Source organism: Chiloscyllium plagiosum, chromosome 12 (genome assembly GCF_004010195.1).
Source record: "Chiloscyllium plagiosum isolate BGI_BamShark_2017 chromosome 12, ASM401019v2, whole genome shotgun sequence".
NCBI lineage: Eukaryota > Metazoa > Chordata > Chondrichthyes > Orectolobiformes > Hemiscylliidae > Chiloscyllium > Chiloscyllium plagiosum.
In genome coordinates, this window is record NC_057721.1 from 88042066 (window position 1) to 88056193 (window position 14128).

Sequence of the window (14128 nt, forward strand, 5' to 3'; positions counted from 1 at the left end):
AGCCCTCGAAAACCCTCCCTGATTCCAGTGATTCCTGAAAGATTACAACCAATGCCTCTACAATCTCCTCAGCTATCTCCTTCAGAACTTTGGAATGTAGTCTATATGGTCTGGGTGAGTTATTCACTTTCAGACATTTCCACTAAATCTCTAAGGTCACACCTCAGGCTCCAACACTCCAGGGAAAACAGCTGCACCCTATTCAGCCTCTCCCTACAGCTCAACCCCTCCATCCCTGGCAACATCTTTGTAAATCTTTCTGAACCCTCATATTTCATCTTCTCCCCCTTGCTGCTTTTTTAGTTGTCCTCTGCTGGTTTTTAAAGGCTTCCTAATTCCTCTGGCTTCCCACTAATCTTCACCACACTGTATGCCTATTCTTTTGTTTTAATGCTGTCCCTGACTTCCCTTGTTGGCCATGATTGTCGCATCCTCCCCTTCATATGTTTCTTCTTCCTTGCGATGAATCTCTGCTGTTTCTACTGAATTACCCCCAGAAACTCCTGCCATTGGTGTTCTACCATCTTCCCTCCTTGGCTCCCCTTCCAATCAACTCTGGCCAGCTCCTCTCTCATGTCTTTGTAGTTCCTTTACTCAACTGTAATACACTACATCCGATTCCAGGTTCGCCCTCTCAAACAGCAGGGTGAGTTCTTTAATATTATGGTCGCTGCCCCCTTGGGATTCTTTCATATTAGGCTGCCTTATCAAGTTTGTCCCATTACACAGCACCAAATCCAGAACTGCCTGTTTCTTAGTGAACTCTACCACAAGCTGCTCTAAAAAGCTATGATATAGACATTCCACAATTTCTTTTCTTCAGATAGGCTATCAACCTGATTTTCTCAGTCCACCTGCATACTGAAGTCCCCACTAGTTCTATTTGGAGCCATTTGTTGTGATTTAATAATTTTCACTAGCCATTGGAAACTTAGCCCCTATTACCACCTGCTAGCTGCCCTTGTGCTTGGCTTGCCTGTGCTGAATCCTGCTCGTTTTGCTTACTGCTGGAGTTTTCCATGAAGACCTGTCCATGCATGTTCTGTCAGTCAGTTTGTCCCCTATGGTTTACAGGTCTTCGCCCAAGATAGTCAGTCTTCCTTTGGCTTCCTTTCTATATCTCATTTCAGCTCCATTTCTGTTTCCTCTCATTTACTTTCATTCTGATTTATCCTCAGAACTGCTTTGCACCCTTATTTTACACTTTATGCATCTGCCAGATATGATTGTCATTAATTCAAAGTGTTTGCTACCACCATCTAAATGTGCTTAGTTGGATAAGGTTCATTTTTAGATGTTTCGTCACCACACTAGGTAACATCTTCAGTGGGCTTCAGGCGAAACACTTCTGAAAAACCCTGCTTTCTATTTATATGTTTGGGTTGGAGATGTCATTTCCTGTGGTGATGTTATTTCCTGTGATGAAGTAACTTCCTGTTCCTTTTCTCAGGGGGTGGTAGATGGGGTCTAACTCAATGTGTGTGTTGATAGAGTTCCGGTTGGAATGCCATGCTTCTAGGAATTCGCATGAATGTCTTTGTTTGGTTTGTCAGACACACACGAGAATTCCTAGAAGCATGGCATTCCAATCGGAACTCTATCAACACACACGTCAAGTTAGACCACATCTACCACTCCGTGAGAAAAGGAACAGGAAGTGACTTCACCACACGAAATAACATTACCACTGGAAATGACATCACCAACCCAAAAAAACATATAAATAGAAAGCAGGATTTTTCAGCAGTGCTTCACCTGAGGCCCACTGAAGATGTTACCTAGTGTGGTGATGAAACATCTAGAAATGAACCTTCAAGCTCAGCGAGCAAACCTACTTCCAAACCTCAACTTGAGCTACAAATCTTCTCAAAACTCACTTAGTTGGATAAGTAGCCTGGGTTGCTAAGACCTGTTCCATGTTCATCTCTAAGTACATTACACAGAGAACAGAAAGAAATCCCTGATGATCATCTTGGAGTAAGTCCTTCTCCACACTGACTCTTCATGGCCAGGCTTCACTTCTTGTAACATTATCGACTACCTGTTGAAAGGTGATGCCTTATTTCACAGAGTGAGAGGGAGGACAATTGGCTCAGAAAGAGAGAGGGAAAAGGAAAGAGAGCATTTGTCTTACAAACAGAGTGAGCAACACACACTCAAAGCAAATGACATGCAAACACACAAACACAGACTGAGCAACACCACATACAGATAGACGCAGCAAGCAAGGCCTACCAAGAGACAGTGCAATAAAGAATGCGAGGCAGAGAAGATAATTGAGACAGCAAGAGACAGAGCACGATCACAAGGACAAGAGACACACAGCCATGAACAGAGAACAAAAGACAACAGAGTGAGAGAGGGTGAGCAATAGAGAGATAGTGTGTGGGTGTGACGCTGAGACACAGCACCACTGAGACACAGGGAGACAGAGTAGTAATAATCATGTTTATAGCAGCTATTTTAATACCCCTTTTACAAAACCAGATGACTCTGCCTTACTATATCATAACTTTTATTACCTATAAATTATATATACATCTGAAAAAGAAAGAAATTACATGGAAAGAGCAAGAAACTAGGAATAATTAAATGGATAGCTCTTTGAAGGAATCTGCACAGATTCAATTGGGCAAATGGCCATCTCCTATAACCTAACATTTTAAAAAATTCATTTATAGAATGAGGGCATCATTGGTTAGGCCAGAATTCATTGCCCATCCCTAATTGCCCAGAGGGCAGTTAAAAGTCATTCATATTGCTGTCTGTCTGGAGTCACATGTAGGCCAGACCAGGTAAGGATGGCAGCTTCCTGCCCTAAAGGACATTAGTGAACCAAATGGGGATTTTCCTGACAATCATCATTAAACTGGTAATTCCTGATTTTCATTGAATTTCGGCCATGGCAGGATTTCAACCCAGGTCCCCAGAACATTACCTGGGTCTCCGCATTAATAGTTTAATACTAGTCTAACATTAGGCCATCATAGAGTCATAGAGATGTACAGCATGGAAACAGACCCTTCGGTCCAACCCGTCCATGCCAACCACATATCCCAACCCAATCTAGTCCCACCTGCCAGCACCCGGGCCCTTATCCCTCCAAACCCTTCCTATTCATATACCTATCCTAATGCCTCTTAAATGTTGCAATTGTCCCAACTTCGACCACTTCCCCCAGAAATCCTGGTAAAACTCATGGATGTTCTTATTCTTAAGTAAGAGAATTCTGGTGAAAACCCACAAAACCACAAGAATCATTGTAAATTTACAGTCCACATTCACAAGAAAGTAAACTTACCAAAGCAGTTGCCTCTGTGGGGCACAAACATTTTGGAAGCAGAGGCAATGTGAAGCTCGGCTGCAATCAGTGCTTTAATGATAAGGTCCTCGATCTGAGCCATCAAAGCTGCAGGAAGAAGAAGGCCCATTGTAAACAACCTCTCTCCAAAGGTTAACCACACACTACCAAGTTCCACAATTAAAACATACTAGAAATATTATTACTGCAGCACCAGATAAGACACAAATCTGAACACATTAAAATTCATCCATGGGACATGGCAAGAAGTATTATGCATCCCAATACAATTGGGTTGCTCGCTGAACTATCGCAGAAGAAATTCATGAATCAACCACATTGACATTTGTCCAGAGTCACATTTATGCCAGACAAGGTAAAGACGTCAGATCTCTTCCCCTGAAGGACATTAGTGAACCAGATGGGTTTTTTAAACAATCTAGGAGTTTCATAACCACCTGACTAACTTTTTATTTGAGGTTTTCACTCTCTGCTTTGTAAGGACCTAATCCTAGCTCCAGTCAGTTATCCAGCTGCACACTTCAACAAACCCAAGCAATTTGCCAATTAATATCCATCCTGGAAAGTTTTATTCTGAGCTTTTTTGGTTTATGCAGAACTCTCAAGCACAGTGTGTAGCATCATCCAAGCAGAGTTGGTGCGTACACAGCCTCTCAGCTCCAATGTAAAGGGCAAGTCAATGATCAGATCCTTCAACCAGCTGCTAACTTCAATACCCTCTGATAGTCAGAAAATAGGGACTTAGCCTGGCTTCCAAATTCAAAGTTTCTCCCATCAACAATGGCTGGGCAACCTTCCAATCTATTCACAATGTAAATTAATAACTTGGATGTCAGGTTAGAATGTATTATAACCAAGTTTGCAGATGACACTAAAGCAGGTGGGACAGTAAAGTGCAACGAAGAAATAAGCAATTTACAAATGGATATGGAGAGGTTAGGTGAATGGGCCAAAATTTGGCAAATGAAGTTGAATGCGGATAAGTATGAAGTTGTTCATTGTGGGTTTGAGAAATAGAAAGGTAGTATATTATCTAAATGAAAAGAAACTTCAGAGTGCTCCAGTTCGGTGGGATCTAGGTATCCTCGTACATGAATTGCAGAAAGTTAGAGTGCAGGTACAGCAGGTAAAAAAGACAAATAGAATGTTGGCATTTGTTGTTAAAGGAATGGAGTATAAAAATAGGGAAGTGCTACAACTGTAGTGAGACTGCACCTGCAGTACTGCATACAAAGTTGGTCCCCTTACATGAGGATGGATGAAATTTCATTGGCACAGTTCAGAGAAGGTCAGTAGAGTAATTCCAGTTATGGAAGGCTTGTCTTGAGGAGAGATTCAGCAGTTTAGGATTATTCTCAGAGTTTAGAATGATGAGAAGTGATCTAATTGGGGTCGCTATAACCTGGTGTTGTGTGATTTTTGAACATCATTTATGAAGTAGCTGAAGAGGGTTGGACCTTGGACACTTACTCTGAGGAACTCCTTTAAGCATGTCCTGAGACTGAGATAACTGATCTCCAACAACATATTCTCTTGTGCCAGCCACTGCAGAAATTTAGCCCTTCATTTCCTTCGAGTTCAGTTTTATTGGGGGCTCTTTGATGCCACACTTACTCAAATTTGCATTTATTAATTTAGTTGAAAGCTCCCAAATTGTCATGAAAGCACTTGAACCCATGTCTCCAACTATTTAGAGTGGGCATCAGGATTACTAGTCCACTGACCCTGCTACCACTCCCCATAACGGTCACATTGTTGTTTGTGGGACCCTGCTGCGTATGATTTGTTAAATACATTACAACAGTTAATATAATAATTCATTAGTAATAATTGGGTGCAAAGGAACTTTGGAAGGTCTTGAAAATAAAGAAACACAAACATAACAGTAGGCCATTCTAGATGATTCTACCCGATTGCTATATTCCCGTTCTAGTTCTAAATGCTTGATATAATTAGCACCTAGAAATCTATCATTCTCAGTCTTGAACTTACTTAACGACTGATCTTCCCAAACCCTCTGGGGTGGAGAATTCGAAAGATTTACCATCTCCTGAATGAAGAGGTTTGTTCTCATCTTAATCTTGGATAGCTTTTATTCAGAACTGACCAAAGGTTCTACACCACACAGAAATATTGTTTCTGCATCCACTCTGTCTTCTTTAAGAATTTTGTAAATTCTATGAGATCATGTCTCAAAACCACAAATATACAGGTTGGTTCTCTAGTTAAAGGATAGGATGGGTAGATCTTCAAACTCAGATCCCATCAATCAAGAAAGACAAAGTGGCGACAACCAGAGGATAGAATTGTAAAAGCTCTTCCATAAACCATGTAACTGAGCTAAAGAGCATGGAACAGATACCACTTACCAACTGTGTCCATTCCTTCCTGTTTCAGGTACCGCAGCATAGCACTCATGCTCCACTTATTCCCATAATCCTCCACATCTGGATCATCACAGCTGGAAGAGATAACACCAGGGGGCACTGATTATACTACTCACACTCTGAGACGGTTTAAATTGCCCTCTAATCAGAAAACAGAACATTTACTTCATAGAATCCCGACATGAGGGGACAGGCTATATGGCCCAATAAGTCCACACCGACCCTCCAAAGACTATCCCACATAGACCCATTTCCCTGCCCTATTACTCTACACTTTCCCTGACTAATGCACCTTGCCTACACATCCCTGAACACACTATGGTCAATCCACCTAACCTGCACATTTTTGGACTGTGGGAGGAAACCAGAGCACCCAGAGGAAACCCATGCAGACATAGGGAGAATGTGCAAACTCCACACAGACAGTCACCTGAGGCTGGAATTGAACGCATGTCCCTGGGCTGTGAGGCAACAGTGCTAACCATTGAGCCATCGTGCCACCCTTACTTCTGTAGTTTTTTTCATAAATTCAAGACTGGAATGGTGGGACTCTTATGAAGACAGAGAGTGTGATGGAATAAATAGTCTTCACCTGTGTGGTCAACTGCAATCCAGAGATGTAGAGGAAAGGATAGCAAAGATGGTTCTCAATAGGAGCGAGAGTGCGGGGTAGTTGTTATGGGGTCTTTAACTTTCCAAATATTGACTGGGAATACTATAGTTCAAGTTCTTTAGATGGGTCAGTTTTTGTCCAATGTGTGCAGGGGGACTTCCTGACACTGTATGTAGACAGGCCAACAAGGCGCGAGGCCACATTAGATTTGGTACTGGGTAATGAACCCAGCCAGGTGTTAGATTTGGAAGTAGGTGACCATTTTGGTGATAGTGACTGCAATTCAGTTATGTTTACTTTAGTGATGGGAAGGGATAGGTATATACCACAGAGCAAGAATAACAGCTGGGGGAAAGGCAATTATGATACATTAGGCAAGATTTAGGATGCATAGGATGGGGAAAGAAGCTGCAGGTGATGGGCATAATATAAATGTGAAGCTTATTCAAGGAACAGCTACTGTGGGTCCTTGATAAGTATGTCCCTGTCAGGCAGGAAGGAAGTGATCAAGCGCAGGAGATGTGGTTTACTAAGGAAGTTGAATCTCTTGTCAAGAGGAAGAAGGCGGCTTATGTTAGGATGAGATGTGAAAGTTCAATTAGGGCACTTGAGAGTTACAAGTTAGCCAGGAAAGAACTAAAGAGTGCATTAAGAAGAACCAGGAGAGGACATGAAAAGTCGATGGTGGATAGGATCAGTGAAAACCCTAAAGCTTTCTGTAGGTGCATAAGGGATAAAAGAATGACTAGAGTAAGATTAGGGCCAGTCAAGGACAGTCATGGGAAGTTGTGTGTGGAGTCAGAAGAGATAGGAGTAGCGCTAAATTAATATTTTTCGTCAGTATTCACTCTGGAAAAAGACAATTTTGTTGAAGAGAATACTGAGAAACAGGCTACTGAATTAGATGGAATTGAGAGGGAGAAAGTGATGTCTGCAGACGTTGGAGATCAGAGTCAAGATTGTTGCTGGAAAAGCACAGCAGATCAGAGGAGCAGGAGAATCAATATTTCAGGTTAGAGCCCTTCATCAGGGGTGGAGATAAATGGGAGGGGAGTGGGTCTGGGGAGAAGGTAGCTAAGAGTGCAGTAGGTGGATGGAGTGCAGGTAAAGGTGATAGGGCGGAGAGGAGGGTGGAGCAGATAGGTGGGAAGGAAGATTGACAGGTGGGACAGGTCATGAGGACGGTGCTGAGCTGGAAGGTTGGAGCTCTGGTAAAGTGTGGAGGGAGGGGAAATGAGTAAACTGGTGAAATCCACATTGATGCCCTGGGGTTGAAGGGTCCCAAGGCAGAAGATGAGGCGTTCTTCCTCCAGGCGTCAGGTGGTGAGAGGGTGGAGATGGGAAGAGGCCCAGGACATACATGTCCTCTGCAGAGTGGGAGGAGGAGTTGAAATGTTTGGCCACAGAGCGTTGAGGTTGATTGGTGTGGGTGTCCTGGAGATGTTCTCTAAAGTGCTCTGCAAGAAGGTGTCCAGACTCCCCAGTGTAGAGGAGAACGCATCAGGAGCAACAGATACAATAAATGACGTGTGAAACTTTGATGGATGTGGAAGGTTCCTCTGGGGCCTTGGATGGAGGTGAGGGGGAAGGTGTGGGCACAGGTTTTGCAATTCCTGCAGTGGCAGGGGAGAGTGCCAGGACGGGAGGGTGGGTTGTTAGGTGGTGTGGACCTGACCAGGTAGTTACGGAGGGAACGGTCTTTGCGGAAAGGGGAAAGGGGTGGGGAGGGAAATATATCCTTGGTGTGATGTGGTTGGAGGGGTGGGTTTCATGGGCGGAGGTGTGGGATGTGGATGAGATGCATTGGAGGGCATCTTCAACCACGTGGGAGGGGAAAGTTCAGTCTTTAAAGAAGGAGGCCACGTGGTGTTTTCTGTGGTCCTCCTGGTAGCAGATGTGGCAGAGGCAGAGAAATTGGGAATATGGGATAGCATTTTTGCAGAAGGTTGGGTGGGAAGAGGCGTAATCCAGGCAGCTGTGGGAGTCGGTGGGTTTGTAAAAAATGTCAGTGTTGAATCAGCCATCATAGATGGAGATGGAGAGGTCTAGGAAGGAGAGGGAGGTGTCAGAGATGGTCTAGGTGAATTTGAGATCGGAGTGGAATGTGTTGGTGAAATTGATGAACTGCTCAACCTCCCCGCGGGAGCACGAGGTGGCGCCGATGCAGTCATCAATGTAGCAGAGGAAGAGGTGGGGAGTGGTGCACGTGTAACTCCAGAAGATGGACAATTTACATAACCGACAAAGGGACAGGCATAGCTGGGGCCCATACGGGTGCCCATGGCTACCCCTTTCATCTGGAGGAAGTGGGAGACTGGAAGGAGAAATTGTTGAGGGTGAGGACCAATTCAGCCAAACGAATAAGTGTCAGTGGAAGGGTACTGTTGGGGACATCGGGAGAGGAAGAAACAGAGGGCTTGGAGGCCCTGGTCATGGCGGATGGAGGTGTAGAGGGATTGGATATCCATGCTGAAGATGAGGCGTTGGGGGCCGGGGAAACGGAAGCCTTGGAGGAGGTGGAGGGCGTGGGTGGTGTCCCGAACGTACGTGGGGCTTTAAATGGAAAGAAGGTTCACAAGGAACAGGTGTTAGAAATTCTGGGAAGTGTAAAAGTAGATAAATCCCCTGGGCCAGATGGGATTTATCCCAGGCTGGGAAGCCAGGGAGAAGATTGCCAAGCCTTTGGCTTTAATCTTTATGTCATCATTGTTTACAGGAATAGAACCAGAAGACTGGAGGATAGCAAATGCTGTTCCCTTGTTCAAAACGGGAGTAGAGACAACCCTGGTAATTATAGGCCTGTGAGCCTTACTTCGGTTGTGGGTAAAGTGTTGGAAAAGGTTATAAGAGATAGGATTTATAATTACCTTGATAGGAATAAGTTGATTAGGGATAGTCAACATGATTTTGTGAAGGGTAGTTTGTACTTCACAAACCTTATATTGAGTTCTGAGATGGTGACCAAACAGGTGAATGAGGGTAAAGCAGTTGATGTGGTGTGTATGGATTTCAGTAAGGCTGGATGGTAGGCTACTGCACAAAATATGGAATCATGGGATTGAGTGTGATTTAGAGGTTTGGATCAGAAATTGGCTAGCTAAATGAAGACAGAGGGTGGTGGTTGATGGGAAATATTTATCCTGGAGTTCAGTTACTAGTGGTGTACTGCAAGGATCTGTTTTGGGGCCACTGTTGTTTGTCATTTTTATAAATGACCTGGATGAGGGCATGGAAGGATGGGTTAGTAAATTTGTGAATGACACTAAGATTAGTGGAGTTGTGGACAGTGCCAAAAGATGTTGTAGGTAACAGAGAGACATAGATAAGCTGCAGAGCTGGGCTGACAGGTGGCAAATGGAGGTTAATACAGAAAATTGTGAGGTGATTCACTTTGGAAAGAATAACAGGAATGCAGAGTACTGGGCGAATGGTAAGATTCTTGGTAGTGTAAATGAGCAGAGAGATCTCTGTGTCCATGTACATAGATCCCTCAAAGTTGCCACCCAGGTTGATAAGGTTGTTACGAAGACATACAGTGTGTTAGCTTTTATTAGTAGAGGGACCGAGTTTCAGAACCACAAGGTCATGCTGCAGCTGTACAAAACTCTGGTGCGGCCGTGCTTGGAGTATTGCATGCAGTTCTGGTCACCGCATTATAAGAAGGACATGGAAGCTTTAGAAAGGGTTCAAAGAAGATTTACTAAGATGTTTCCTGGTATGGAGGGAAGGTCTTACAAGGAAAGGTTGAGGGACTAGAGGCTATTTTCATTAGAGAGAAGGAAGTTGAGAGGTGACTTAATTGAGACATATAAGATAATCAGAGGTTTAGATGGGGTGGACAGTGAAAGCCTTTTTCCTCAGATGGTGATGGCTAGCACAAGGGGGCATAGCTTCAAATTGAGGGGTGATAGATATAGGACAGATGTCAGAGGTAGTTTCTTTACTCAGAGGGTAGTAGGGGCGTGGAACACACTGCTGGCAACAGTTGTACACTCACCAACTTTAAGGGCATTTAAACGGTCATTGAATAGACATATGGATGAGAATGGAATAGTGTAGGTTAGATGGGCTTCAGATTAGTTTCATAGGGCGGCGCAACACTGAGAGCCGAAGGGCCTCTACTGCGCTGTGATGTTCTGTGTAACTCTGAAACATGTAAAATGGTCAACATCTTATTTGAGGGTGTTTGAGAATAAATGCACATTTGGCATGTGGGAATCATTTAAAGGCAAGTTGATTGTCAGAATACTATGTGCATGAATTGGGATGTCATGTTGACGCTGTACAGCACATTGGTGAGGCCATTTTTACAATACTGTGTACAATTCTAGCCCCCCCTTTATAGGAAAGATGTTGTTAAACTTGAGAGTACGCAGAAAAGATTTCCAGGGATGTTGCTGGGACTAGAGGGTTTGAGGTCAAGTGGGAGACTGAATAGGTTTGGGCTCTTTCCCCCTGGAGCGCTGGAGGTTGAGGGGTGACCTTATAGAGGTTTATACAATCATGAGGAGCATAGAGAGAGTAAATAGAGGTCTTTTCCCCAGAATGGGGGAGTTCAAAACTCGAATGCATATGGTTACGGTGAGAGGGGAAAGATATAAAAAGGATTTGAGAGGTAACTTTTCACACAGAAGGTGATGCTTGTATGGAATGAGTTGCCAGAGGAAATAGTGCAGGCAGGTACAATTGTAACATTTAAAAGGCTACTGGATGGGGATATGAAGGGGAAGGGGTTAGAGGGATATGGGCCAAGTGCTGTCAAATGGGACTAGGTCAGAATGGGATGTCTGCTGAGAGTAGACGCGTTGGACCAAAGGGTCTGTTTCCATCTTGTCAGACTAAATGATCAGAATTCAGGACCATGAACAACTGAACCATCTAGTTTAAGGTGTCGGTTGAGAAATAAATATTGGCCAAGACACTAACTGCTTTGCTGCTCTTCAAAACATGTCACAAGATCTATACCTAAAGCCTCCATTTAATACCTCATCCAAGACATTGTAGTCTCAGAAGAAGTGTCAGCGTGAATCTTGTTATTTTTGGAATGGGACTTGAACTCAGATCTTCTAACTCCAAGGTGAGACACTGCCCACTGAGCCAGAACACGTACTGTAATTTCCCCACATCAACAGACAGGGTCAGGTACTTTGCTGTTACTGCCTCACAATTTGTCTTAATAAATCTACGTCTTTAGGATTATCTAAGAGAGTGATAGTGTTCACATTCACAATCAGACGATAATACAGCAGAGGAAACCATCCAGCGCCTCATGTCTGTTCTTTCACAGTGCTATCCTATTAGTCCACTACTCTGCTCCTTCCTGGAATTCTGCAAACATGTTCTTTTCAAGTATCCAATTCCATTTCAAAATTCCTTCGAATCTGCTGGTACCTCCTTTCGTACAGTCTACTCCAAAGCACAAAAACTCACTGTGAGAATGAAATGTCATATTCTCATTTTACTTCTTGGTGTTCTCCCAATTATTTTGAGTCTGTGTCCTTTCAGCACTGACCCTGATGTCAGGAAACAATATAAATGGAAGACCTTTCACTGTTAAGGTAGAATTATGGCAATTTTACTTTTAATTGTATGTGGAACATGGTCATTGCTGGCTGGCCCAGCAGTTATCGGCTATTCATGTTGGAGAAAGTGCTAGTGAGCTGGCTTCTTGAAGCATGCAGTCCATGTGCTATGAATCTGGAATTAGAGTAATGGGTGACTACTAAATCAGCATTGGGTTAGATACAGATTAAATCTTCTGCACTGTGCCCATCTAATATTTTGCAATACACATTCAGACATTACCTGACATAGTCTTGGCTTTTCTTGTTGATGCTGTAGTTGGTTAGATGCATGAACTGGTTTTTGATATTCTTTGTTGCACGGTCATACTTCACAGTAGCGAACCTTTTAAGAAGAAAACAGTATTTGGCGTCACATTCCCACATTGATAAAGTGGAGGAAATGCATACAACATTGTTCCACTAGTTCCTGGCTCAAATAAGGGAGAAAGGGAAGGGTTCCCAACAAACTGACTCCATCCAGCTGCTCTGGTAGGTGTAGGAGATCATTTACACAGCATAAAATAAGTTTGAAACATCCAGGACAAAGCAGCCCATTTGGTTTTTTTTTATTATTCTTTGTTCATGGGATGTGGGTCCTAATTGCTTGATCAGCATTTTTTGCCCATCCCTAATCATCCATTAAGTGGTGCTTAGGAGTCAATGATGTCACTGTGGGTCTGGAGTCACATATAAATCAGACCTGGTAAGCATAGCAGATTTCTTTCACTAAAGGAAATTAGCAGAGGTTGTCGTGGGAGGAAAGTCCAGGGGTGAGTCCTGGATCAGAGGCCGGTGCAGAAGGAGAATCTCAAGCCAGAGGCCAGGGTAGGAGGCAAGTCCTGGAGGCGAGTCCCAGACTTGAGGCTGCTGTAGCAGGGGAGGCGAGGCCCTTGTGGACTGGAAGCGAGGCCTCGGGATTTGAAGCCCAGTCTGGTCTGGAAGCTAGGTACTGGCACAGACTGGGTGAAAAGGACAGCATTTTGAGTAATTTTTAAACATTGTTTTCCTCTGCTGGACTTTATTATTCTTTAAAACCTATAACAAACACTTAAGTATCTGTACCTAGGTATCCTGTATCTAACATGGCAGCATAGGCAGCAACATTGCAAACTTTTCACTGCACTTATTCAAGTGCACAGGACAATAAAACTGATTCCAAATTCTAGTGAACCAGATGTGGTTCTGTGGTGATATGACTGTCATTAGGCTAGCTTTTCATTCTGTTTTTTATTCTTCAATTCAAATTTCACCATCTGCCATGGTGGGATTAGAATCCAAGACCCCAAAACATCAAACTGCAGTTTGGAAGTACTAGTTCAGTGACATGACTATGCCTTCCTGAGGTGCAACTGGCAGTACTCCCACAGGCATCCACTCCCTCCATCACTGACACTCAGTAACAGCAGTGTGTACTATCTACAAATGCACTGCAGAAATTCAACAAAGATCCTTAGACAGCACCTTCCAAACCCACAATCACTTACATCTATAATGACAAGGATAGCAGATACATGAGAATATCACAATCTGCAAGGTCCCCTCAAGTCACTCACCATCCTGACTTGGAAATATATTGGCATTCCTTCAATTATAACTGGGTCAAAATCCTGGAATTCCCTCCCTTAGAGCATTATGGATCTACCTACAGCACATGGATTTCAATGGTTCAATAAATACTCACCCTTTAATCACCAACAGTCATTTGAGTGGGAGCAGCGGCCGAGTAAAGGCGAACCCGGGAGACTACAGCTAAGGTAAGACAGTTTGTTTCAAAATTACTTTTGTAGCGGGCAGCGGTGTTTTTTTTTCTCTCTTCACAAAAAGAGCGGGAGCAGCAGAGGAAGTGACGGCAAACAGAGGGGCAGCCGGGAAGGAGAACTGTGAGTATAAATACTCACCCTTTAATCACCAACGGTCATTTGAGTGGGAGCAGCGGAAGTGAGGTTGGAGCGTATAGCTGGGCGGGAAGGTAAGTGATTAGTATTTGAGTGGGTGTGTTCTAGACCCGCTAGGACAGACCGAGTCGTCATCTCTGGGTTGTTGCCGGTGCCACGTGACAGTGAGGCAAAGAATAGGGAGAGAGTGCAGTTGAACACGTGGCTGCAAGGCTGGTGTAGGAGGGAGGGCTTCAGATATTTGGACAATTGGACTGCATTCTGGGGAAGGTGGGACCTGTACAAACAGGACGGGTTGCACCTGAACCAGAAGGGCACCAATATCCTGGGGGGTAGGTTTGCTAGCA

At 43.8% G+C, this 14128-nt stretch overlaps 1 protein-coding gene across 1 annotated transcript in view; it reads right to left on the reverse strand.

Moving 5' to 3' along the window:
* Positions 1 to 14128, reverse strand: part of ttll5 (tubulin tyrosine ligase-like family, member 5) — a 320598-nt gene that overhangs the window by 229921 nt on the left and 76549 nt on the right. The window contains exons 10-12 of the mRNA XM_043700221.1: positions 12128 to 12229; positions 5692 to 5783; positions 3302 to 3409 (exon numbers count right to left, since the gene is read on the reverse strand). Of these exons, the coding sequence (XP_043556156.1) occupies positions 3302 to 3409; positions 5692 to 5783; positions 12128 to 12229 (302 nt within the window). The remainder of the gene's footprint in view (positions 1 to 3301; positions 3410 to 5691; positions 5784 to 12127; positions 12230 to 14128) is intronic.